The 21,295-nt window shown below is 39.2% G+C and overlaps 1 protein-coding gene across 1 annotated transcript in view; it reads right to left on the reverse strand.

Annotated features, from left to right (window-relative positions):
• Positions 1-6,940: 6,940 nt before the first annotated feature.
• Positions 6,941-21,295, reverse strand: part of DYRK2 (dual specificity tyrosine-(Y)-phosphorylation regulated kinase 2) — a 33,133-nt gene continuing 18,778 nt past the window's right edge. Inside the window, exon 3 of the mRNA XM_015405716.1 lies at positions 6,941-10,357. Coding sequence (XP_015261202.1) covers positions 8,777-10,357 — 1,581 coding nt within the window. The 3' untranslated portion in view covers positions 6,941-8,776. The remainder of the gene's footprint in view (positions 10,358-21,295) is intronic.

Consider the following 21,295-nt stretch of genomic DNA (forward strand, 5'->3'; position numbering starts at 1 on the left):
TGACCTCCGGGACATTTCTCTTTTCTCTCTTTAAAAGCTGTCTGATAAAATTATGAATTATAATCCATGTTAGTTACTCTTCTGCCATATTATAGTAAAAACAAAGTGGGAAATAATTCAAATCATTTGAGCAAGTAAACTGCTTAAGACAAAAATAACAGTATGGATGGCATTTAATTCTCCTTCCCCCACCTCTTCTTGCCACTTGTTTGTATTAATAAGGCTACTCAACACTTTCTGACACATGCTAATGAAGGAGCAGAAGACGGAGGCAAGCAAGGAGTTTGTATAAAGGGAGACTGGACTGAGAGACAACAGTGAAATTAAGAAAAAGGAGAAATGACTGGAGGTGAAAGAAGGGAAGCCTTAAAATCTGACAACAAACAGGCACTATTTGGCCTGAGCCTGCCTGGCAGGGAGGGCGCAATCCAAATTAAATAAATAGATAAATAAATAGATAAATAAATAAATAAATAAAGTGTTGGGCTAGTGATGGGAGAAAATGGCAAATATTTGGTCTCTGTTAACAAAAACAAAAGGACCCTGAGGGTACAATCCTTATTGGCAAATAAACCCCATTAGAACCAATGCTTATTGTTCCAACAGCAAATTTCCTTTCAAATGAGTACTCTGTCTCAATTTTAAAAATAAAAAAATCAAGTATCTTTGTTTCTTGCAGATTTACTCTGGGTAGGGTGCAGCACCTACCATTCCTACCGAGATTGATATAGGAAATAGATGCTCAACCTTCTCATCAACCATATTTACAGGTATTTAACCTGGGCTTGTGTATATCTTCTGTGTCATCCATTGTATATGGAAAAAGCATATGCTGCCATATTACTATATGATTCTGTAGAAGACAGCATGAATTTAATTACTGAAATCATGTCCTTCGCATATAATCCTGTAGAACACAGCATTAATTGTGATATTCTAGATTTTCACCAACAGTTAACAAATTGCAAAGACACCATTTTGCTTGTCTCCTTCACCAACAAACTCATGACTGACTGAAGCATCTACCAAAGTCAGATTGCTTGTTGCCACGTGTGACAGGCAGGTTAGGTTCCACCTCTCCCTAAGGGTGACCAATAAGAGCTAATGGAATGTTAGTAAAAGATGGTTGGAAGGGAGTTGGCAGCTGGGGAGTGGGAGAGAGGAGAGGGTATGTCTGGCTGAGTGAAGCTATGGCAAAGAGCATTTTAAATCTAACTGGAAAGAAAAGTCAATTTGTAACAAACGATCCCAAATGCTGGAATAGGGAAAAAAAAGGAAAGAGTTCAAAAGTTCAATGGAAAAGAAAAATTGTAACCTCTACTTTACTTTCCTCAGTGTTATGTTCAAACCAGAAGTAAAAGTTAACTCTTTGTTAAACCCTGTGAGCTGTTTGTCTCAGGGACAGAAACACGCACATACACAACTTAAGATCTGAGTCTCTCTGTATTTTTGGAAATGAATAAATGGCAGCAGCATGTTAATGGAACAGTGTTTGAGTCCCCAACCCCAATAACTCAATCAAGTGTTTGAGGGGAGAGTGTTAAAGGGGGCCGGGCTACCCTGTCTGTTGAGAGAGGACCTGAAAGGTGAAATAGACATGGCCCTCTATACATTTTAGAAGAGACAAGAGGGGTACTGATGATGTGTGATGGCCTGACCTACTTCAAACACTGAATCTGACAAAAAGAGGTTGTGGAGTGTGGTAGTCACTCTGTGTGAGTGGAGAAGGGGCCTCACACCATGTTGATAAATACTATGTCATTTATTGGTTTTACAGAATGTAATAATGGTCAATAATGGTCCATTGTCAGCAAACCTAAAGCAGAGTTAAAAACCTTCAAAGAGCTTAGAAGGGTGTAACTCTGTTTCGGACTGCACTCTCAGTCAGCGGCTGCAAGGGTACAGATCAGCAGTGATCTGTGCATGGCAGAAGTGCCATTCCTTTAACAACTCCTCCCACATTGTTTCCTGAATGCTTTATTTCCACAATCAGTAGCTGTGTTTTTAAATAGTTCTCTAAAATGATGAGCTGGACAATTTTTTAAAGAAATCCTATCTCATGAAGTCATCTCCTATGATACTGTGAATGTTAACCACTAACAGTTATATGATTAATTTCGCACAAAAAGGTCAATTTCATTCAAAACTTTGGTATTGGTACAATTAACACAAAACTGACAGTGCCACCCTAAGCAGTTAAGCCCTTCTAAGTCTCATGGAGTCAATGGTCTTAAGAGGGTGTATCTCTGCCTAGGATGGCACTGTAAAACCATCAGTTATAATATTATTTTAATAGTTCAGAGTATCTAAAACATATGGGTTTTATTAAGTATCGACACTACTTTCAATAAGGGTTTTAAAAAACCCTCCAAAATCCACAAGAAAGAAGTGAATATAGGACATAAAATTTTATTCTGAAATGATCTCTGGCCACAACAATAAATGTAACGAATATTCACTAAAACAGTCTTAACCCCTGCCATCAGCTGTACAATACTTCGGTATCATAGAACTGGCCACTAGGATTAAAGCCCACTACAACATATTTAATGTGAAGTGGCTGTGACAGCAGCATCTCACATAAAGTTTCACATACATATATACACAATCCACATTCAGTCATTTTTTCACATGTTTTCAGTACACACAGTTGCAGCATATTATAGTCACGTGTCTAAGTTGTTGCTCATTTAAAAAACAAACCAAAACAAACCAAGGTATACCTTAGACATAATTGTAGCAGTTGAACTGGGTAAATGCAATGACTTTTCATATTACCTTGTATTTTGTAGCACAGACAAACAAGGTCCTAGAAACAATGTAATTCACAAATGTTTTCTTTATTTCAATGCATTTCAAGTGGGCCATATTAAAGCCTTTACTGACATAAAAATCTTTTATTTATAATTTTCACTTTGTATTTACCATCTGTCTCTGGTAGAAAAAAAAGATTCTTATGAAAAACAGACAGAATCGAAGAGATCTGACACTTGCCTAAAGATTCTAACAGAGCATGTTGCTACTAACAGGCATAATGCCCCAGCACTGTTGCCGAGCAGTGCCCATTCAGCTCAATGGTACTTGCATATGGTTTCAGTGGTATTCGCAAGCCCCATTCTAATCAATGGAAGCTGCTTGGCACTAGCCATTCAAGGGCTGTGCCTTACATCTGAAGCATTTTTCTGTTTTTTTCTTTTTTTAATTCTTCAGAAATCCTTCATGACCCCAAACCACCCACCAGGATAAAAGTGGCAGTAAGTGCCTTGCACCCAAATTGTAAAAATCCCTGGCTTCATTTACTGGAGCCAGGCACGTAGAAAAGGAATGCACTTTGGATCATACCAAATGCCCTGGGATTATTTGCACTATAAAATTAAACAGTTTCTGAGGTAATTTTTTTTCCTTTTTACAAATACAGTTGATTCTGTCTAGTGCTGACATAACAAAAAAATATTTCTTTAAAAAATCAGTCTGACATTAAGGTTACAACTAACTACTATGAAGTGCCATCTTTAACCCTTGAAGAAGCCTGCAAATTCCTACAAAAGAGTATCCTGTCCCCCTTCACTGAAGTAGTATGATTGCCTTATGGTTTATGTTAAGGCCTTGAAAACATGGAACAAAATCTACCAGAATGGTCTTCTGCTCATGCCCAGGTGATATGCCTGAAAGGCAGCCAAAAACACTAAAGTGCTCTTGTAGAACTACCATGCATTTCACTGGGGTATGCACAGGAAAACTGCCTGGCAGACTGTGCTCATTGAGGATATATTTAAGACAGACATAGTCATTAAAATAGATTTTCGACCTGACTACATAACACCTTATTCAAAGGGTTAAAGAAATAGTGTTACATACTTCACAACATGGCATTGTTCATAACGAAAGGCACATTGTTAACACCAAGGGCACAGTTTTTATCCTCCACTGTTCTTCTACAAATCTTGCACTCCTTTTTTTGTACCGACACACTCAAGTAGTGAAAGTAGCACTCCAATAGTGCAAGAACCAGACAAACTGAGACTGCAACCAAAGACAAGACAATGCTGTACTATTACTACTCTTTAAAAGAAGCTCAGATGTCCCCAGACAGTGGTAACATGTGAGGCTAAGCAATGTTTCCAAGCCAACATCTATCAGCCCAACTAATTAGAGCCCTTAGAAACAAAATCACACCAAAGCAAGAGGCAACATCCTTTAAAATATTTTTTCTTCCCTCCTCCCCTCCTCCCACCTTTCCAATTATAAATAAGCCACAATAAAAAGGCAGTCAAATTACTGAAAATTGTAGGATGGCTGACTCTTTTGTTAAATATATAGGAGGTTTCATCACATTAGAATAAAAAAAAAAAGCTCTGCACACGGTATTTTGGCCTAAAAGTTTCCGGTAGCATCTATGAAACATGGTCAGTTACAAATACACTATTGGCATTTAACCTATAGATATATGAAAAAGCATATATTAATGGTTTTTAGATCACAAATGATCTAGGGATATTGTTGATCTTTTCAGTTCAGCTTCATGGTAACGGATGCATCAATGTATTTCAAAAAATGAATGGGCTTTTTTTTGGTGGGGGGACTGAAGTTCCATCCAGCAACTCCTTGGCCATGCAGGCACTCTCTTGCTCACTCAGCACTCCAATGCATGCAATGGCTTCTCTGTTCACATCAATTAAAGATGCCATTCTCACTCCATGCTTTAGAACTGGTTCACTATTTAAGCAAATGAAGCCTGCAAACACACGGACCTTCCTGCAGACACTGGTGGCCAATGAAGATAGAGATCAAGACCATCATGAATAACTAATGCAAAGATATGGATACTCAGATCCCTACACCTCTATTACTCACATTTGTACATCCAGGATAGCCACACGTTATTGTACATCCAGGATAGCCACACATCACTACTTGAGTGTGTTGGTACAAAAATACTGTGTATTTTAAACTACAAATATTTTAATATCATTCAAGGCAGGGAGTTGCAAATAAAGGATGGTCAAATATTAGCCAACAACTAAAGTTGTTAAACATTAATAAACATCTTATTTTGATCACAAATTACTCGTGTGGGATGGGGAAAAGAATGGTCTATTCAGTTTTTTGGCAAGTATTTTTTTTTCCTGAGAATTCATCATTTCTTGTTTATGCCCATTTTCAAAATGCAAAAAATTGGGGGGGAAACTAATTTTCACTTTTGAAATGAAAATAATCCTGAATTTTTAAAAAAGAAGTTGACCGGAAACTTTCTTGGCTTCTCAGGGGACCATGCTTTAAGTTGTTATTTCAAAGGAATTTCTAAAGGTATTTGAATTAAATCTGTGCATACTTACAAGGTTTTGTTATTATGTAATTGACCCTTCCTTCTTCTAGCACCCTGTCTTCTTCAGAATTTTAAAAATGTAATCATCAGTGTATATATGATGTAACACTGATTTTAACAACATCTGATTGGTTTAAAAATAGCTTTACAGTGCCCAGTAACTCCGACCTAAATTATATTCTGCTAACTGGTTACTCTCCTGATGAGAAATCTCAGGCTACAGTCACACACACTAAATAATCCACTTTCAGTGCACTTTCCGACTGGATTTTACTGTGTGAACTGGCAAAATCCAGTTGGAAACTGCACTGAAAGTGGATTATTTAGTGTGTGTGACTGCAGCCTTAGCCTGGTGCAGATTTTGCCACTGACATATGCTGTTCCTCCCCATAGAGGAAAAGTGAAGAGCAAAACAGGCTGTGTTGCTGTGTTTACTCCGTATAAATAGAGTATCACCCTGACTATCTGCTCGAAGATGGAGCAGAAGTAACAAGGGAGTATGCCCAAATGTCCTTGCTTGAAAACAACCATTTTACCTATCAAAGCCATGTAAATTAGAGCATAAAAAACAGAAAAATCTACATTAACATCTACAAGTTCTTCAGTGTAGGATCCTACCCTGGGTTCATTTCAAAGTTATTTAACCTCTTAATAGGTTCTGCAAATAAAAATCATCTGTTTTAATTTGAACAAGGTCTTTGACAAATCTGAGATGTACTCATAAGTAAGGACACAAGAACAGATGTGATTCCACAGATTAAGGTGGTATCTGGGGCAGTTAAGTAAGTGTCTAAGTTATACTTGAAGAATCCAAGACACCAATAATATATAATTGTTGCAGCAAACATGTGTGTTCCACTGCTGTTTTCTTCAGCAAACACATAAAATATGGAAATAGAAATACACATGTGTATTCATGTCTGAATTCTAGTGTACATGTGAGAAATCTGATTTGTATTATATGGATATTTAACAATGTTTTCCTCTATAATCATAACATAGTCCTGCCCAATACAAAGAGCTAAATGTGGCAGTGAAATCATAATCCATCAGACAGACCACAGCACATTCCAGCAGGGCATTCTCCCGTGCAAGCCACACTGAAATGACTCAACACTGTACTGCTCTCCTATCATTCCTCTTTAATTTAACAGGGCTTATGCAGGTGGATTGTTCCCAAGGACTGAATACACAGTGGAAAGAGCTCCAACTGCTTTAAGGAATAAACTGAAGAAAGCAGAATGGGGAGGGACCCAAATGTGTACTTGTGGGTTTGAATTCTTAACATTTAGCATAAAATGGACCCCGGTCACACAGGCCGGAAAATGCGGGGTGGGAGGCGTGGCTATTTGTGGCACTGCAACTAGCTATGCAACAACGCGATCAGACGCGTCGGTGGCATCCCATGGTTCCGGCCCTCGGCGTGCACGCTGCAACGAAGACGGCTGGAGGGAAAAGCCGTGCCAGCGAGATCACACCAAGGGAGGCTGGAGGCAGCCCATGGCAAACCATTTGCTACTACCTTCAAGGAGGTATTTTTTAATTGCGCATTTTCGGCAGCATGCCATGGGTTGGCCACGGTGCGCTCCACTTGCCAGATGTTGTGGTGTGATCGCGCCCGGAAAATCCGCCATCCAAACGTGGCTCTCCCGCGGCAAATTTGCTGTGTGAATGGGGCCATGGTTTGTTTCTCATAATTTGTCTTCAGAGAATAGCTCATCTATTGTTACAGAAATGCACTTCCTTATGCTTTACTTATTACATTGTCTGTTTTAAATGCAGCATGAATGTTAAATAATTTTTTTTGGGGGGGGGGATTTATCACCTTTAGGGCTGCTGTAGAAATAAAAGAAGAGATTCCAGTCATGGATTCTGGTATTTAATTCTGCAGATTTGTAGAAGAACAGCCTTGAATGTGTGTGTTTGGAAATCATCTTCCCTCTATGCCAGGCTCAAGAGTTCAGAGCCAAGGACTGGGGAGCTGGTGTTAGTGACTAGCAGTACAATCCTAAGCAGAGTTACATCTTTCTGAGACCGCTGACTTCAGTGGGCATAGATGGTGTAATTCTCTTTAGGATTCCTCTGCTAATTAAGCCTAGCCAGCAAAACAGGCAGGTTTAGCAAGGGAACTAATCTAGCAGGGAATAATCTAATAGATCTTTATTGTTTCTGCACTAGAACCAAACCAGTGCAGTTTTCCCATCCCTTATCATATTTAATCACAAAGCCCACAAGTTAGGTTTTAAATTAAGGAGATAAAACTGAATTAAACACAGTTGTTCTGGCTCATGTTTTTCAGCCCAAGAATATAATCCAATAAATTCTATATTATACTCGTGCACAGCTCCTGAAGAATGTGAATCTTTTACAACAGTCTTTTCAATCTTAAACAGTGCACTGCTATGCACGTTTACTAAGTAAGCCCAAATCTGTTCAACATGTTTATTCCCTGGTAACTGTGCACAGGAATGCAATTTAAGTAACGCAACCAGACATGGCATTGGGATTTGCAGAGCACAGAGGGCATACATCAACCCATGCTGTCTACCTGTATCAAAGCTCACCTCGATAAAGGTAGGGAGAAAGGGATGGAGGTTCAAGCAAGGCTTCTTGAGACTCCAAGCTTACCAGTTAACTGGGCAACACAAACTCAGTAAAAGCTAATACTGGGGCCAGGCACTGAAACTGTTGAATATCAGAGTGATATTAGGCTACCCTAAGATCTGCAGTTTTCAAAAGTTTAGACACTTGACAGGGAACAGTGGAGTGGGGTTTGATGCAAGCACAGGGGCGCATGTGCCTACTGCATTTCCTGGAAGTTCTCTATGGATGCAATTTTTCAAAACAATAAAAGCATCATAATAAATATTAATAGCAAGTATTAATTGGTTAATGAGCCAGAATATTGATGCACATTTTACCAACAGTCATGCAGACCTCACTCATACCCCCTGAATATTTTCTATATCATAAAGAGAAGAATGTAGGGAAGTGTTTGCAAGATTAGGATCCACTGCTAAAAGAAAAAGAAAAACCAGAAACAGAAAAGTATGGAAAGTTCACTCCAGTGAAATGCCAATATGAACAATGGGGTGGGGTGAGAAAACACACTCCCCCTATCAGGTTATAATGCATGGTGGTTATGCTGTAACCAGTGGCCTGCCACTGACCCATTATTGTGCCACACTAGTTCCATAGTAAGGCTAGCTACTGTTCAGAAGAAAAACATTTCTTTTTTAAAAAAGTATAAAAACTTAAAGCATTGTCCCCATGTTTTTTATAAAATCAAAACAATTTTTTCTTATACATTTAAAGTGAGTGTTGAAAAAATACAAACATTTAAAGTTACTGAGCAAATAAAAATAGAAATCTGAGCTACTTTTTCATGAGAATAAGGCTCAGTGACATAGTATCTCTCTCTATTTAAAATCAGCATTGGATTATTCAAACTCAGCTTACAAGTTTTGGCAACACTGTCCTTTGCTGAATATTCCCATTGGCATCTGTCATTTGTGCCAAATTAGTCCTCAGTTTTGATGCTGAGTTTGAAGTCGGAGGTAACTTAGAAATTGATGTGATAGCACCAGCACTTTCTGTTATTCTTTTTGCCGACGTCTTCTCCCCAGTTGGAGGCTTTGGCAAACGTCTCCTTAGCCAGGGATGCCGTAAAGCCTGACTTGGTGTCATGCGCAGAGCAGGATCCCACTCTAAACACTGTTTTAAGAAGTCAAGGAAAAGGGGATCATCGCATCCCTTTAATGCAGTCCCCCACTCTCTACTCTCTGGAGGGCCACGTAATTTGCCCCGCCGGGAACGACCACCATTGAGCACTACAGAACCATCTGACAAGGTAGTAATGGTACAGTATCGGGGATAACCCTTAGAGCTCACAAAATTTTTTGCTCTTTTGGATGAATCTAATAGTTTCTGGGAAGGCATGCCCAATAATTCTATCATACAAGCCAGCTGATCCCCTTCATCTTCTCCTGGTAAGAGAGGATAACCGGTTAAGAGCTCTGCCAGAATGCAGCCCAAGCTCCACATGTCTATGGGCATCCCATAGCGAGCACCAAGGATTACTTCTGGAGCACGGTAAAAACGTGACTGAATATAAGTGTAGACACGCTGATGCTCATAACAGCTAGAGCCAAAATCAATAACTTTAATACCACTCCGACCCTGTTGCTTCAACAGAATGTTCTCTGGTTTAAGGTCACAGTGAATGATTCTGTTTTTGTGCAAAGCATCCAAGCATTGCAAAATTGAATGGGCAAATTTGCGAACTAACGGCAGGCTGAAGCCTTGAAATTTGTTTTTTTTAATGAGCTCGTAAAGGTTCATGCTCAGCAACTCAAATGTCATACAGATATGGTTGCGGAATGTGAAGTTTTCCAGCATGTGTATAACGTTCATATTGTTGTCCTTATCCTGTTTTTTTAAGTGCTCCAGAATTCGGATTTCTTCTGCAGCTTGGCGGTGAAAGCGCTTCTCATTTCTCACCATCTTCAGGGCAATGTGCTGATGCATCTTGTGATCATAGGCCTTCACCACTTGCCCAAAACTTCCTTTCCCTATAACCTTCAGGACCTCATATCTGTATGATATATGATCATGGGGTACTTGCACATACGATCCCTGATCATCATCATACCCACTGTTGTTTGGACCACCAATTACACCTTGTCTCTTCTTTGCATTTGGACCCCAAAAATATATTTCAGAATAACTGAAAATCTCATGATGCTCAAAGGCTGTTAGCTTTTGCATGTATTGCTTCATGGCTTGCTCTGGTGTCATAACAGAGGCTTTCACCTTCCCTGTCCCTTCCGTAGACTTCAAAGAACTGGAGCTCCCTTGCCGCCTGTGTGCACTGTCCAGTTGTCTGTCTTGGACCACTGGCAATCCTGATTTTGCTACTGTTGTAAGCCCATTGGGTTGTGTGGTTAGAACCGTCCTTTTGTTGCTATTGTCTTCAAACCCATGGCTGGCGACATGCAGGTGTTCGTTCATTGTGTGCTTATTTCCACCACCCTGAAATACAAAACATAATTCTGTAGTTAAAGAGAGCGCAGGCAGAAACAATCTAGCTCAGTAGTCCCCAAAGGGCACAGTATGGGAAGAAATGGAACTTTGCCTTTATTCAGCTGAACCCATTAAATCCTTGACAAATACCCACAACCTGTAGGTTGTGCATAAATACCTTCATTTTATTGCCTTTTACCCTACTGTGACTACTTTCTGCTCCATAGGCTTCACACTACAGGCAACCCAGAATTACTTGTCAAGGGGGACCCTATAATAAATGTAGCTACTCTGTTTTGACACTTGTTAACAAAAATGACTACTTTCTGTAAAGATACAGTACAGGTAATACCATACTATTTCTTGAACAGCTTCTGTGGATGCAGAAAAACAGGTTTTTAAGGTGAGTAATATACTTTTATAGTTAAGTAATACATTGAGTTATATTTTCTACTTTTGGATGAAAACTCCCTCAGGGAAATTAAATGCATTAGATTAATTTATTTTATTTACTACATTTAATTAATAAAATAAACAAATATGTGTATTTGAATCATACAATAACATAGAAAAGACCCTAACTTCAATTAACCTGACCCTTACCCTGGGAGCAAAATGACTTGCTATGTATTCTTCCACAACTATTCCTTACTCACAGGGCTTTCTTTTGTCATGAAAAGTGCACCATTTGACCTTTAAAAGTCCCTTTCTGTTGCTTTTCTACCAGAACAATAGAAGTTGTGGCTCCCATATCCCATTTGAAAGGGGTGTGTGTGTGTATGTGTGTGTGTGAGAGAGAGAGAGAGAGACTCCTGAGATGACAAACAGGTGGCACAGTTTAAACAGGCCCTTTCTTGTCCCACACTTCACAGCTGCTTTTCACAGCAAAAGAAAATCATGAAGATATTCATAGTACCACTCTTTCTTCTATAAAGTTAACTTTCTGAACAACTTCCTCTTTCCTTTCATTTCCCAGAGCTACTCCATCCCCAAAACTGCAAAATTCCCCAAAGCCTGAAAATTCAGAAGGTAACATTATTTCACCTTCACTCCATGACTTTGAGGCATTGCCTTGTGATTTTTGGACATGTGAAAGCAGGGGTCTCTAGTAGGCCGGAAGGTCTAGATGGTGAAGGGAAGACAACTTAGGCTGCCAATGTGCTTAAATTGCCTTTGAAAGTAAAATACTACACTAGGAAGCACAGAGTCAAATGCTACAGGACTCAGTGTTATCCAGCTGAAAGTATAACACTTCCATCAGCTATAATCTGACGCCTACAACATGCATATTGGGTTAAATATAAAGATATACTAATCAGTTGCAGCCCTTCAGCTTAGTATGCATTCCCAGACTGTTTCCCCCTCCTTCATTTTTTGTGAGCTGAATCTCCCAGGCCAAAACTGATGTTCATTTTAAGTTCCATTAATTGATTAATTAATTAATTAAAAATATTTCTATGCCATCTTCTCACCCAATTCAGGGTCCCCAAGATTGTGAACATTAAAACATTTCAAATATCGGGCTTCCGGTCGAGCCAAGATGGAGGACTGACGCACTTTCACTTTTGTGCGAAGTGGGCGACAGCTGCTTTTGACAGTTTGGGCAGTTTCTAGCCCAGCGCATCGCTCCCCAGCGAGGGGGGGGGACAAGCAGGCAGCAGCGCCTAAGAGGGAGTGTTAGGTTGGCGTGATTCCGCTTCGGAAGAAGCGGAAACAGGCTTTGATCTCCTCCCGCGAAGAAGGCAATTGCCGAGCAACTCTCCAGCAGCCGTTCGGGCCGGTGTACCGGTTTAAATTCTCCATCAGCCGACCTCTTGAAGATGGGCAACAACAGTGAGTGAAAAGAAGCAATGCGAAACCCGTTTTGATCGCGTAGATAACAATAAACGTGCCGCTTACCTGAACTGCGTTAAAAAATAATTTGAATCAAGCGGATGAGCGGATAAAGAATTAATATTCCCAGAACTCTGATTCCGGCAAAGAAATAGTTGATTGAAGGCTATAAAACAGCAAAAAAGCATTTTGTTTAACATTCCTGCGGTGAGGACGGAGCTGAGCGCGCAGCAGAAAAAACCGAAACTGACGAACAGTATCGCGGGAAGATGTAGGTTGGTGTAACCGGCAAAGTACTCCGAGTAGGTTGAGCAGTGAGAAGATATCCTAGAAGGGTAACAATCAACAGGAAGAAACTCGGACTCTTCAAACTGCAGGACCGGATGTGAGTGTATGCGAACAGACGGGACCTGCAGAACGCCAAACCGACCTACTCTATCCCTAATTACCATAGAGAAGTTGCGCCCGACATTTTGAGGAGGACTTTAACTTAATTTGATTTTTAAAGACCTTTTAGAAGATTTTTGAAAGCGCAAATAGACGCATTTGGACAATCGAAAGCTTATCTTCTAGAAGAAACAACTTGTTGTGTAAGTTTGCGCACCGCAGAGAAATCGCCAAAACGAAGACCAGAAGGGCACCGAAACGAACCAATTCTGACCCTGACGTTCAACCAGTTGTGAGACCAAGGACAGGCTCAACATCAACCCCTAAAATGTCAAAAGAGAGGGAGAAGGATAAGAAAGAATTGTATGCAGCCATGGAATTGATGGAGAAAAGAATGATGGAGGCGATTCAGGCCATGGGTGAGCAGATTGAGAAAAGGTTGGGGGTGCAAGAAAAACATATGGAGCAGCAACTGGAAGAGCAAATGGCAAAGCAAACTCAGATACACTTGAAACAAATTGAAGAAGCCCAGGAGAAAAATGTAGCAGCATTAAAAGAATTGGTTACAACAGAAATTACTTCAATCAAGCAAGAATTAGATGGAGTCAGAAAAGAAATACAGGCTAGTGCAACCAAAACTACAGAGACAGAGGAAAAAATGCAACAATTGGAAGAGAAACAGGATTCTTTGACTCAGCAATTTAGGAGATCTGAAACAATGATGGAGTTCAGAAGAATGCAAACTCATTTGAGATTTAGAGGTATCAAAGAAAAAGAGAATGAAAACATAAGAGAGGAAATGATAAAAGCGATCACTTTGTACTTGGAAGAGGAAGAGGGAACAATGGAAGCAGATTTTGATTTGATATACAGAGTGAACTCCAGAATTGCGGAAAAGAAAAATTTACCAAGGGATGTAATTGTACAATTTGTAACAAGAGCAACAACAGAAGACATCTTTAAGAAACAATTTACCGTCCCGTTCGAAATTGAAGGGAACAAGATCATGGTGATGAGAGAGCTCCCACGAGCAGTATTGCAAGATAGAAAAAGGTATAAACCTCTGGCTGACAAACTGAAGACCTTGAATATCAGATACAGATGGGAGATTCCACAAGGCTTATCCTTTACTTACAAAAGTGGGAGGGTCCAGATCAGATCGGTGACGGACTTATATAAATTTAAGGCAGACAATTTAGATGCCTTTGGAGAAATTTAACTTAAAATTTACAATGGATTACAAATTGTTGTCATGGAATGTGAATGGACTAAATTCACCAAATAAGAGAAAAAGAATCAATCATTGGATACAAAAACAAAACTGTAATGTGATATGCTTGCAAGAAACTCATATTAGAAATTCCGATACTAAATATTTAAAAAATGTCAAATTTGGATTAGAATTTTATTCTTCGGCCTCAAACAAGAAAAAAGGAGTTGTGACATATGTGAAAAAGGATTTACAACCTAAAGAAATTTTTAAAGACTTGGATGGAAGATATGTGGGTGTGGAAGTTTTGATCCAACAGAAAAAGACATTGGTGATCAATCTATACGCACCCAATGGAGCAAAAGAAAAATTCTTTAAGGACTTAACTGAACATCTACAAGGACAAACCTATGAACAAGTCATTTTGGTCGGAGATTTTAACGGAACTGTGGACCGTTTGGATAGAAGATCACAAAAAGGCAACGAAATTAGTGGAAAATTGCCAAAGAACTTTTTTGAAATAGTCAAGCAGGAAAAACTAGAGGATGTATGGAGGAAATGGAACCCGACGCAGAAGGATTTTACTTTTTATTCCAATAGACATTGCTCTTTTTCCAGAATTGATATGATTTGGATGTCAGAAGAATTGTCAATGAAAACACATAAAATTGAAATTTTGCCAAGATGTAATTCCGACCACAACCCTGTTTTGTGGACTTCTATAGAAAGGAACAAATCCTTTCTTTGGAGAATTAATGAAGATTTGTTGGATAAAAAAGATGTAACTGAAATGTTAAAGGAAGAAACAAAGCAATTTTTCCAACAAAATCTGAATAAAGAGACCCCAATTCAGGTGGTGTGGGATGCGTATAAAGCAGTGATGAGAGGGATTCTCATCTCTCAAAATGCGAAGCAAAAGAAGGAAAAATTTCAAAAACAAACAGTAGTGTTGGAAAAAATATCACAAAAAGAAAAAGAATTAAAGAAGAAACCAGGGAAAAAGAAGATTATTCGAGAATTACAGTTGTTGAAAGAACAACTGAATGAAACTTTAAACCAGGAGCTCTATTGGAATTTAAAGAGGCTACAGCAAAAATCTTTTGAAGGGGCAAATAAACCGGGGAAATTTTTAGCGTGGCAACTTAAGGCTAGAAAAGAAAGAAGAATGATAACCAAAATAATAGAAGAAGGAAAAGAATTCGTTGACCCTACTGGCATAAAGAGAAGTTTCTTCAAGTATTATGCTAAATTATTCCAAGCAAATAGAACAGATCTTGAGAAGATTAAAAAATATTTGGACAAGGTTCCGTTACTTAAAATAAGCAACGAATTTCAGGAATTACTGAATGGCCAAATTCAAAAAGAAGAAGTGAGGAAGGCAATTGAAGAAGCGAAGTTGGGGAAGGCGCCAGGACCGGACGGATTTACCGCAAAGTTTTATAAAAAAATGAAAGAAGAAATTGTTCCGGTCATGGAAGCTTTATCCAACGATATACGTGAGAGTAAGAAGGTGCCAGACTCTTGGAAAGAAGCAATTATTTCATTAATACCAAAGGAAGGACAAGAACCAACGAATGTGAAAAACTATAGGCCAATTTCTCTTTTGAATAATGATTACAAGATTTTTGCAAAAATTATTGCAGAGAGGGTGAAAAACTATTTACAAACAGTGATTTCAGAAGACCAAGCTGGTTTTTTACCAAAGAGACAGATCAGAGACAATGTAAGAATAGTAATGGACGCAATTGAATATTATGAGAAACACCCTGAACAAGAAGTAGCTTTTTTATTTATCGATGCCGAAAAGGCATTTGACAATCTTAACTGGAAGTTTATGCTGCAAATGATGGAAAAAATAGAAGTGGGACAACACTTCAGAAATTGCATTGAAGCTATCTATTCTGAACAAAGAGCTAAACTGAATGTAAACAAAGAACTGACAGATAGCTTCAAGGTACAGAAAGGCACCAGACAGGGTTGTCCCCTATCACCGTTATTATTTATCTGGGTGTTGGAGATACTTCTACAAAAAATACAGCAAGATCAAGAGATAACGGGATTGACACACAAAGGACTTAAATACAAATATCGAGCATTTGCTGACGATGTAATGTTCATTGTGCAAAACCCGACAGACAAATTACCGTTACTATTCCAAAAAATAAAGGACTTTGGAGAATTGGCCGGATTTTATGTCAATAAGAACAAGACGAAGCTTATTTGCAAAAACATGACGAAACAAAAACAAATGGAACTGCAAGACCTGGTACAATGTGAAGTAGTAAAAAAGACTAAATATCTTGGTATTGAGTTAACTGCAAGAAATATAGACTTATATAAGAACAATTATGAAAAACTATGGACTAAGTTAACTCAAGACTTTAAGAAATGGGACAAAATGAATTTGTCACTGATGGGAAGAATATCAGTCATAAAAATGAATGTCCTACCACGTTTGATGTTCCTGTTCCAAACAATACCAATACTTAGTAAGACAGATTTGCTACTTAAGTGGCAACAAGAACTATCAAAGTTTGTTTGGGCAGGCAAGAAACCGCGAATCAAGATGAAAATTCTTTGTGATGCCAAAGATAGAGGTGGGTTACAATTACCAAATCTTAGACTATATTATGAAGCGGTCTGTCTAACCTGGATGGAACAATGGGTGAAATTAGAAAATGATAAGTTACTGGGGTTAGAAGGCCATGATTGTAGATTTGGTTGGCATGCATATTTATGGTATGACAAAACAAAAATGGATAGCTTTTTTAAGCTTCATGTGGTAAGAAAAGCACTATTTGTGGTATGGATGAGGTATAAAAAATACTTTTGTGATGTAAGACCATTGTGGATTGTACCAGTGGAAGTGTTAACATCTTACTCAAGACATAGAGATAAAGATTGGTTGCCATATAAAGATCTAATTAAAAAAGTGGGAACAGAATGGGTAATGAAAAAGCAGAATGAAATTGAATATGATTATGAATGGCTGAAATATATGCAGATTTTTGACCTTTTTAGATCAGACAAAAGAAACTATGGTTTTAGAGAGGAAAAAAATGAGATTGAAATGATTTGGGAGAGTGAAGGGGGAAAAAATATCTCTAAAATGTATAAAGTGTTACTAAAATGGTATACTGAAGATGAGACTGTAAAAGGGCAAATGATAAAATGGGCGATAAATATGAATACGGAAGTGGCTATTGAAACCTGGGAATATTTGTGGAAAAATTCTATTAAGATATCGCCTTGTACCAATGTTAGAGAGAATTGTTATAAAATGATGTATAGGTGGTACATGACTCCGAAAAAAATTGCAAATATGAACCAGAATATGTCAAATAAGTGTTGGAAATGTAAAAGCCATGAAGGCTCATTTTACCACATGTGGTGGACTTGTGAGAAAGCAGTTGACTTTTGGACAAAAGTCCACAATGAAATGCAAAAAATTTTGAAATGCTCTTTTAAAAAGGCACCGGAAATTCTGCTTTTAGGATTGAAAATGGAAGAAGTCAATACAACTAAAAAGACTTTATTCTGGTACTTAATCACAACAGCGAGAATGATTTATGCACAATTTTGGAAAACAGAGAAAGTACCAGAAATTGAGGACTGGATACAAAAAGTTCTGTTCATGGCAGAGATGGACAAAATTGAAGAAATTGAACAACAAAGAAGATGACGTGTTTTTTCAAGAATGGAGTGACTTTAAAATATATCTGGAAAAGAACTGGGATGTGAAACAAAACTTAATATGTTTAGACCAATATTAAGTCAAATGATGTTATCTTTAGATTGTAATGATAAGAAACGGATATTGTTGATGATATGAAGCAATTTGGAGCAGGGGTGGAAGCATTGTGGGAAGCCAATGGAGGGAGGGGAGGAACTGGGAATGGGGTAGACAATTGAAAGAATGAAATGATTTAATTTTACATGTTGTATTCCTGAAAATAAAAAATTTGTTTACCAAAAAAAAAAACATTTCAAATATCAACAAGCAGTTAAAATACACATACATAATATTTACAAAAATTAAGTATAAAACATATAACACAAGCACATAAAACACACACAAAGATAGAGAAGGGCTAATAGGAGTTAGTGAGGGAATTCCGAACAAACCAAAAAAGTATTTAACTGCTGGCAGAAAACAAGGACAGAGGCTGGTTCTGCATCTGGCATTCGTCTCACATTTTCTCAACACTGAGGAAAAGGTACAGCTCAAAACCACAACTAAATACCCCGGGCCAATGCAGTACTGACTGCGAAGTCACCCCTGAACGGCCATAAAACGGTCATAAATCTATGCAGAATGTACCATAAAACCCAATGATCAAAGAAAGTCAGAGCAGCATGCAATATAGAGGGGAATTTCTGTTCCAATGTGGGTTTGCTAAAACGACAGAGGGAAAAGCCAATGCAGAATTGCCCAGAGAGGGGCAGAGAAATTTTGTTGGGGAGGAACTTCCATAATTTTGGCACCATGACCTAGAAAGCCCTTTCTTGAGTTGCCATTTGTCTAGCCTCAGATGATGGGAGCATCCCAAACAAGGCCTCTGAAGATGACCAGAGTGGTGGGGTATGTTCATAGGGAATAGGCAGTCCTTCAAGTGTGCTGGCCCCAAGCCGTATAAGGCTTCAAAGATCTATACCGGCACCTTGAATTGGGCCTGGAAGTATATTAGGAGACAGTGTAGATGGAACAAGACTGGGGTGATATGGCCCCTATGACCAATTCTAGTCAGTATTCTGGCCACAGCATTATGTACCAACTGCAGGTTCCAGACAGTCTTCAAGGGCAGTACCATGTAGAGTGCATTACAGTAATCTAATCTACATGTTACCAGGGTCATGCGCCTACAAGTCCAGGAATGGCTGCAGCTGTCTTATTATCCAAAGCTGGTGAAAGGGGCCCCTGGCCATCACTGCAACCAGTTTATTCAAAAGGAGACCATGGTACAGGAGCACACTCAAGCTATAAACCTTCTCCTTTCAGGGGAGTGCCACTAGATCCAGAAGAGAAGACATCCCAGTTCTTGGGTCAGACTTTCTCATCAGTGGCACCCCTTTTTGTCATGGTTATGTTTCCATTCCCACTGGTATTAATGAGATTTGACTGCAATATTTTACCTGTGTTATAATTACTTGAACCTGAAACACAGATTTTGAAACCCATTCAGATCTTTTACATTTATTATTGTAGTGGGGTGGGTGTGTGGGTGAAAAGAGAAGTAACGTTTTTAGTTGTTTTAAGACAATTTTCTGGAAGTTCATTTGGATAGAAAGCTATGAACAAGTCTAAGCCAATAAAGCCAAGTCTAAGCCAATAAAGAATTTTTTTAAAAAACTGAAGCAACAACAGCTTATCATATAAAGGGAACTAACAGTAAACATGACTCCATCTGCAGGCACTTAAATCCATGGATGGGGAACCATACAGATATAAAGGAGACATTTTAAAAAACCTGGGGGAAGACCCAGGGCTTGTAGAAAAATCCTAAAGGTTAAAAAAGGGAGACTACAAAACAAACACCAAACAGAGAACAGTTGTCTGTGCATGAGCATACAACTGTCCTCTGGACACAGGGTGTGTGTGAGGAAGATGGGATGGTAAGAGAAGAAGCAGAAGCCACTGTGCTCCACCACCACCACCCCCAGCTGCTGAGACTGCCGGAGATGGGTGGGGGAGGAGGCATGGGACCTGTCAGCTTTGCTGCTGTTGAGACAGTGATGGTGCAAAAACTGGAGGCAGGCCGGGGAGGAGCTGTGGGACCTACCAGCCCTCCCCGCCACCAAGGCAGCAACACCTGGGGTGGGTGGGGAAGGAGGCCCATGACCCCCAGCTGTTCCTGCTATGAAGCAGCCATGCTCCTCCCCCAGGTTCTGCTGTGTCTGTAATGTTGGAGGGAAGGGAGAAGAGGAGTTGTCGCTGCAAAGCAGAAGCATTGGAAGCAGGCAGAAGGGTGAAGAGCAGAATCCCAGTGGGGGAGGAGGATGGGATCCCTCCCTGCGAGTATTGTGGTCCCACTTTTCTACTTATGTTTTTTATCTGCTGTGGCTCTGGAGAACACCCTTAATTTGACATTATGTAGCAGCTAGCTGGGTTAAATTTGTTGCAAACCTGCCATCCTACCATTTGGGGCGTTATGCAGAGGAATCAGCAATTGAACAATGTGCGCACATACTGTTTTTCAGCTGTTTTGTAGTAAATATATATAGAAGGGATAGCATGTCAATACCCAGAAATATATTTTATAAATCAAGATGCTGCATCTTAATTTCTCGCCTCTCCTATCAGATTATTTATGATGCATATGTGAAAATACAGGTAGCATTTGATTAGGTTTTTTACTATTATTTGGTACAAAACAACAACAAAGCACTTTCAAACATATTTATGCAAATTTCAGCTAGCCAGAGGATCAGAGACTGTTTTCCATCCATAGCTGTTACCTTTCTACTAACAGTTCGGTGATTTTGATGAGCTTCATATCAGAAAATACCCTGAAAGGTGAAGTTTCCCCCCAGTACAGAATAGCAGTGATGGTAAATAATATGGTACAGTAATTAGAATGTAGAACTAGGAGGCCCACATTCAAATCTCCACTCATCCATGATACTAAAAGTAAGACCCTCAGCTAGTCACTATCTCTCAGACTAACCTACCTCACAGGGTTGTTCTGGGGATAAAATGGAGAAAGCAAACCTACACAACAGAATAAGGTCCTTGGAGGAAGATTATGTTAACAGTGTAATGGAGCTAGCCAGATGATTTACATATCTGTTCTTCAAAGATCAGCCCACATAAATAGCAACTGAACGGCTGGGTAAAATACGTTCCTTCCAATGTCTAGTTCACACATGTAGCAGTCCCACCTAGTTTCTTATATATATACCTCTGGACAAAGTAGAATACAAACTGTGCCTTGTATATCAGCCTACACAAGCAGAGGCATATTGTTGGGGGTTTTTTTACACAAGAGATCATATAGAGAGACATGTTCACACAAGCAGCCCATGTTTTGGCATTAGAACTAGTTTGGTTGGGGCTAAGCTAAGCACAGTGCCATGAAGGAAGCTGCTATTAGGGAGGGAAAGGGATGAAACACTTTGTCTCTTCCATTTTGTTTAGTCACACATCTCCCTGAGAAGTCTTCTTGAAACAAGACCTGTGTAAGCCCACATAAATTCAGACCACAGTGAACCAAAACTGACTGACAGACGAACAACTGAGATGAAAATGAGAATAGGCCAAGATGAACATCAAAGATGGGCTACACAGCGATGCCTCAAAACAAAAACAACTGAGATGAAAATGAGAATAGGCCAAGATGGGGAACTACACAGAAAAGAGGAAGGCTGAGATCTACCACCCTTGGACATACTTTTTAAAGACAGGTTTTTTCCTTATTTCAGACATGGTCTGTCGATCACAGCACAATGTAAATGTAAATACGCTCCCACTCTCAAAAAATATATCACAAATCAATTCGCATTACATAGCTGCAGCTTGC

This window comes from Gekko japonicus, unplaced genomic scaffold, assembly GCF_001447785.1.
Source record: "Gekko japonicus isolate JY-2015 unplaced genomic scaffold, Gekko_japonicus_V1.1 scaffold53, whole genome shotgun sequence".
Lineage (NCBI taxonomy): Eukaryota > Metazoa > Chordata > Lepidosauria > Squamata > Gekkonidae > Gekko > Gekko japonicus.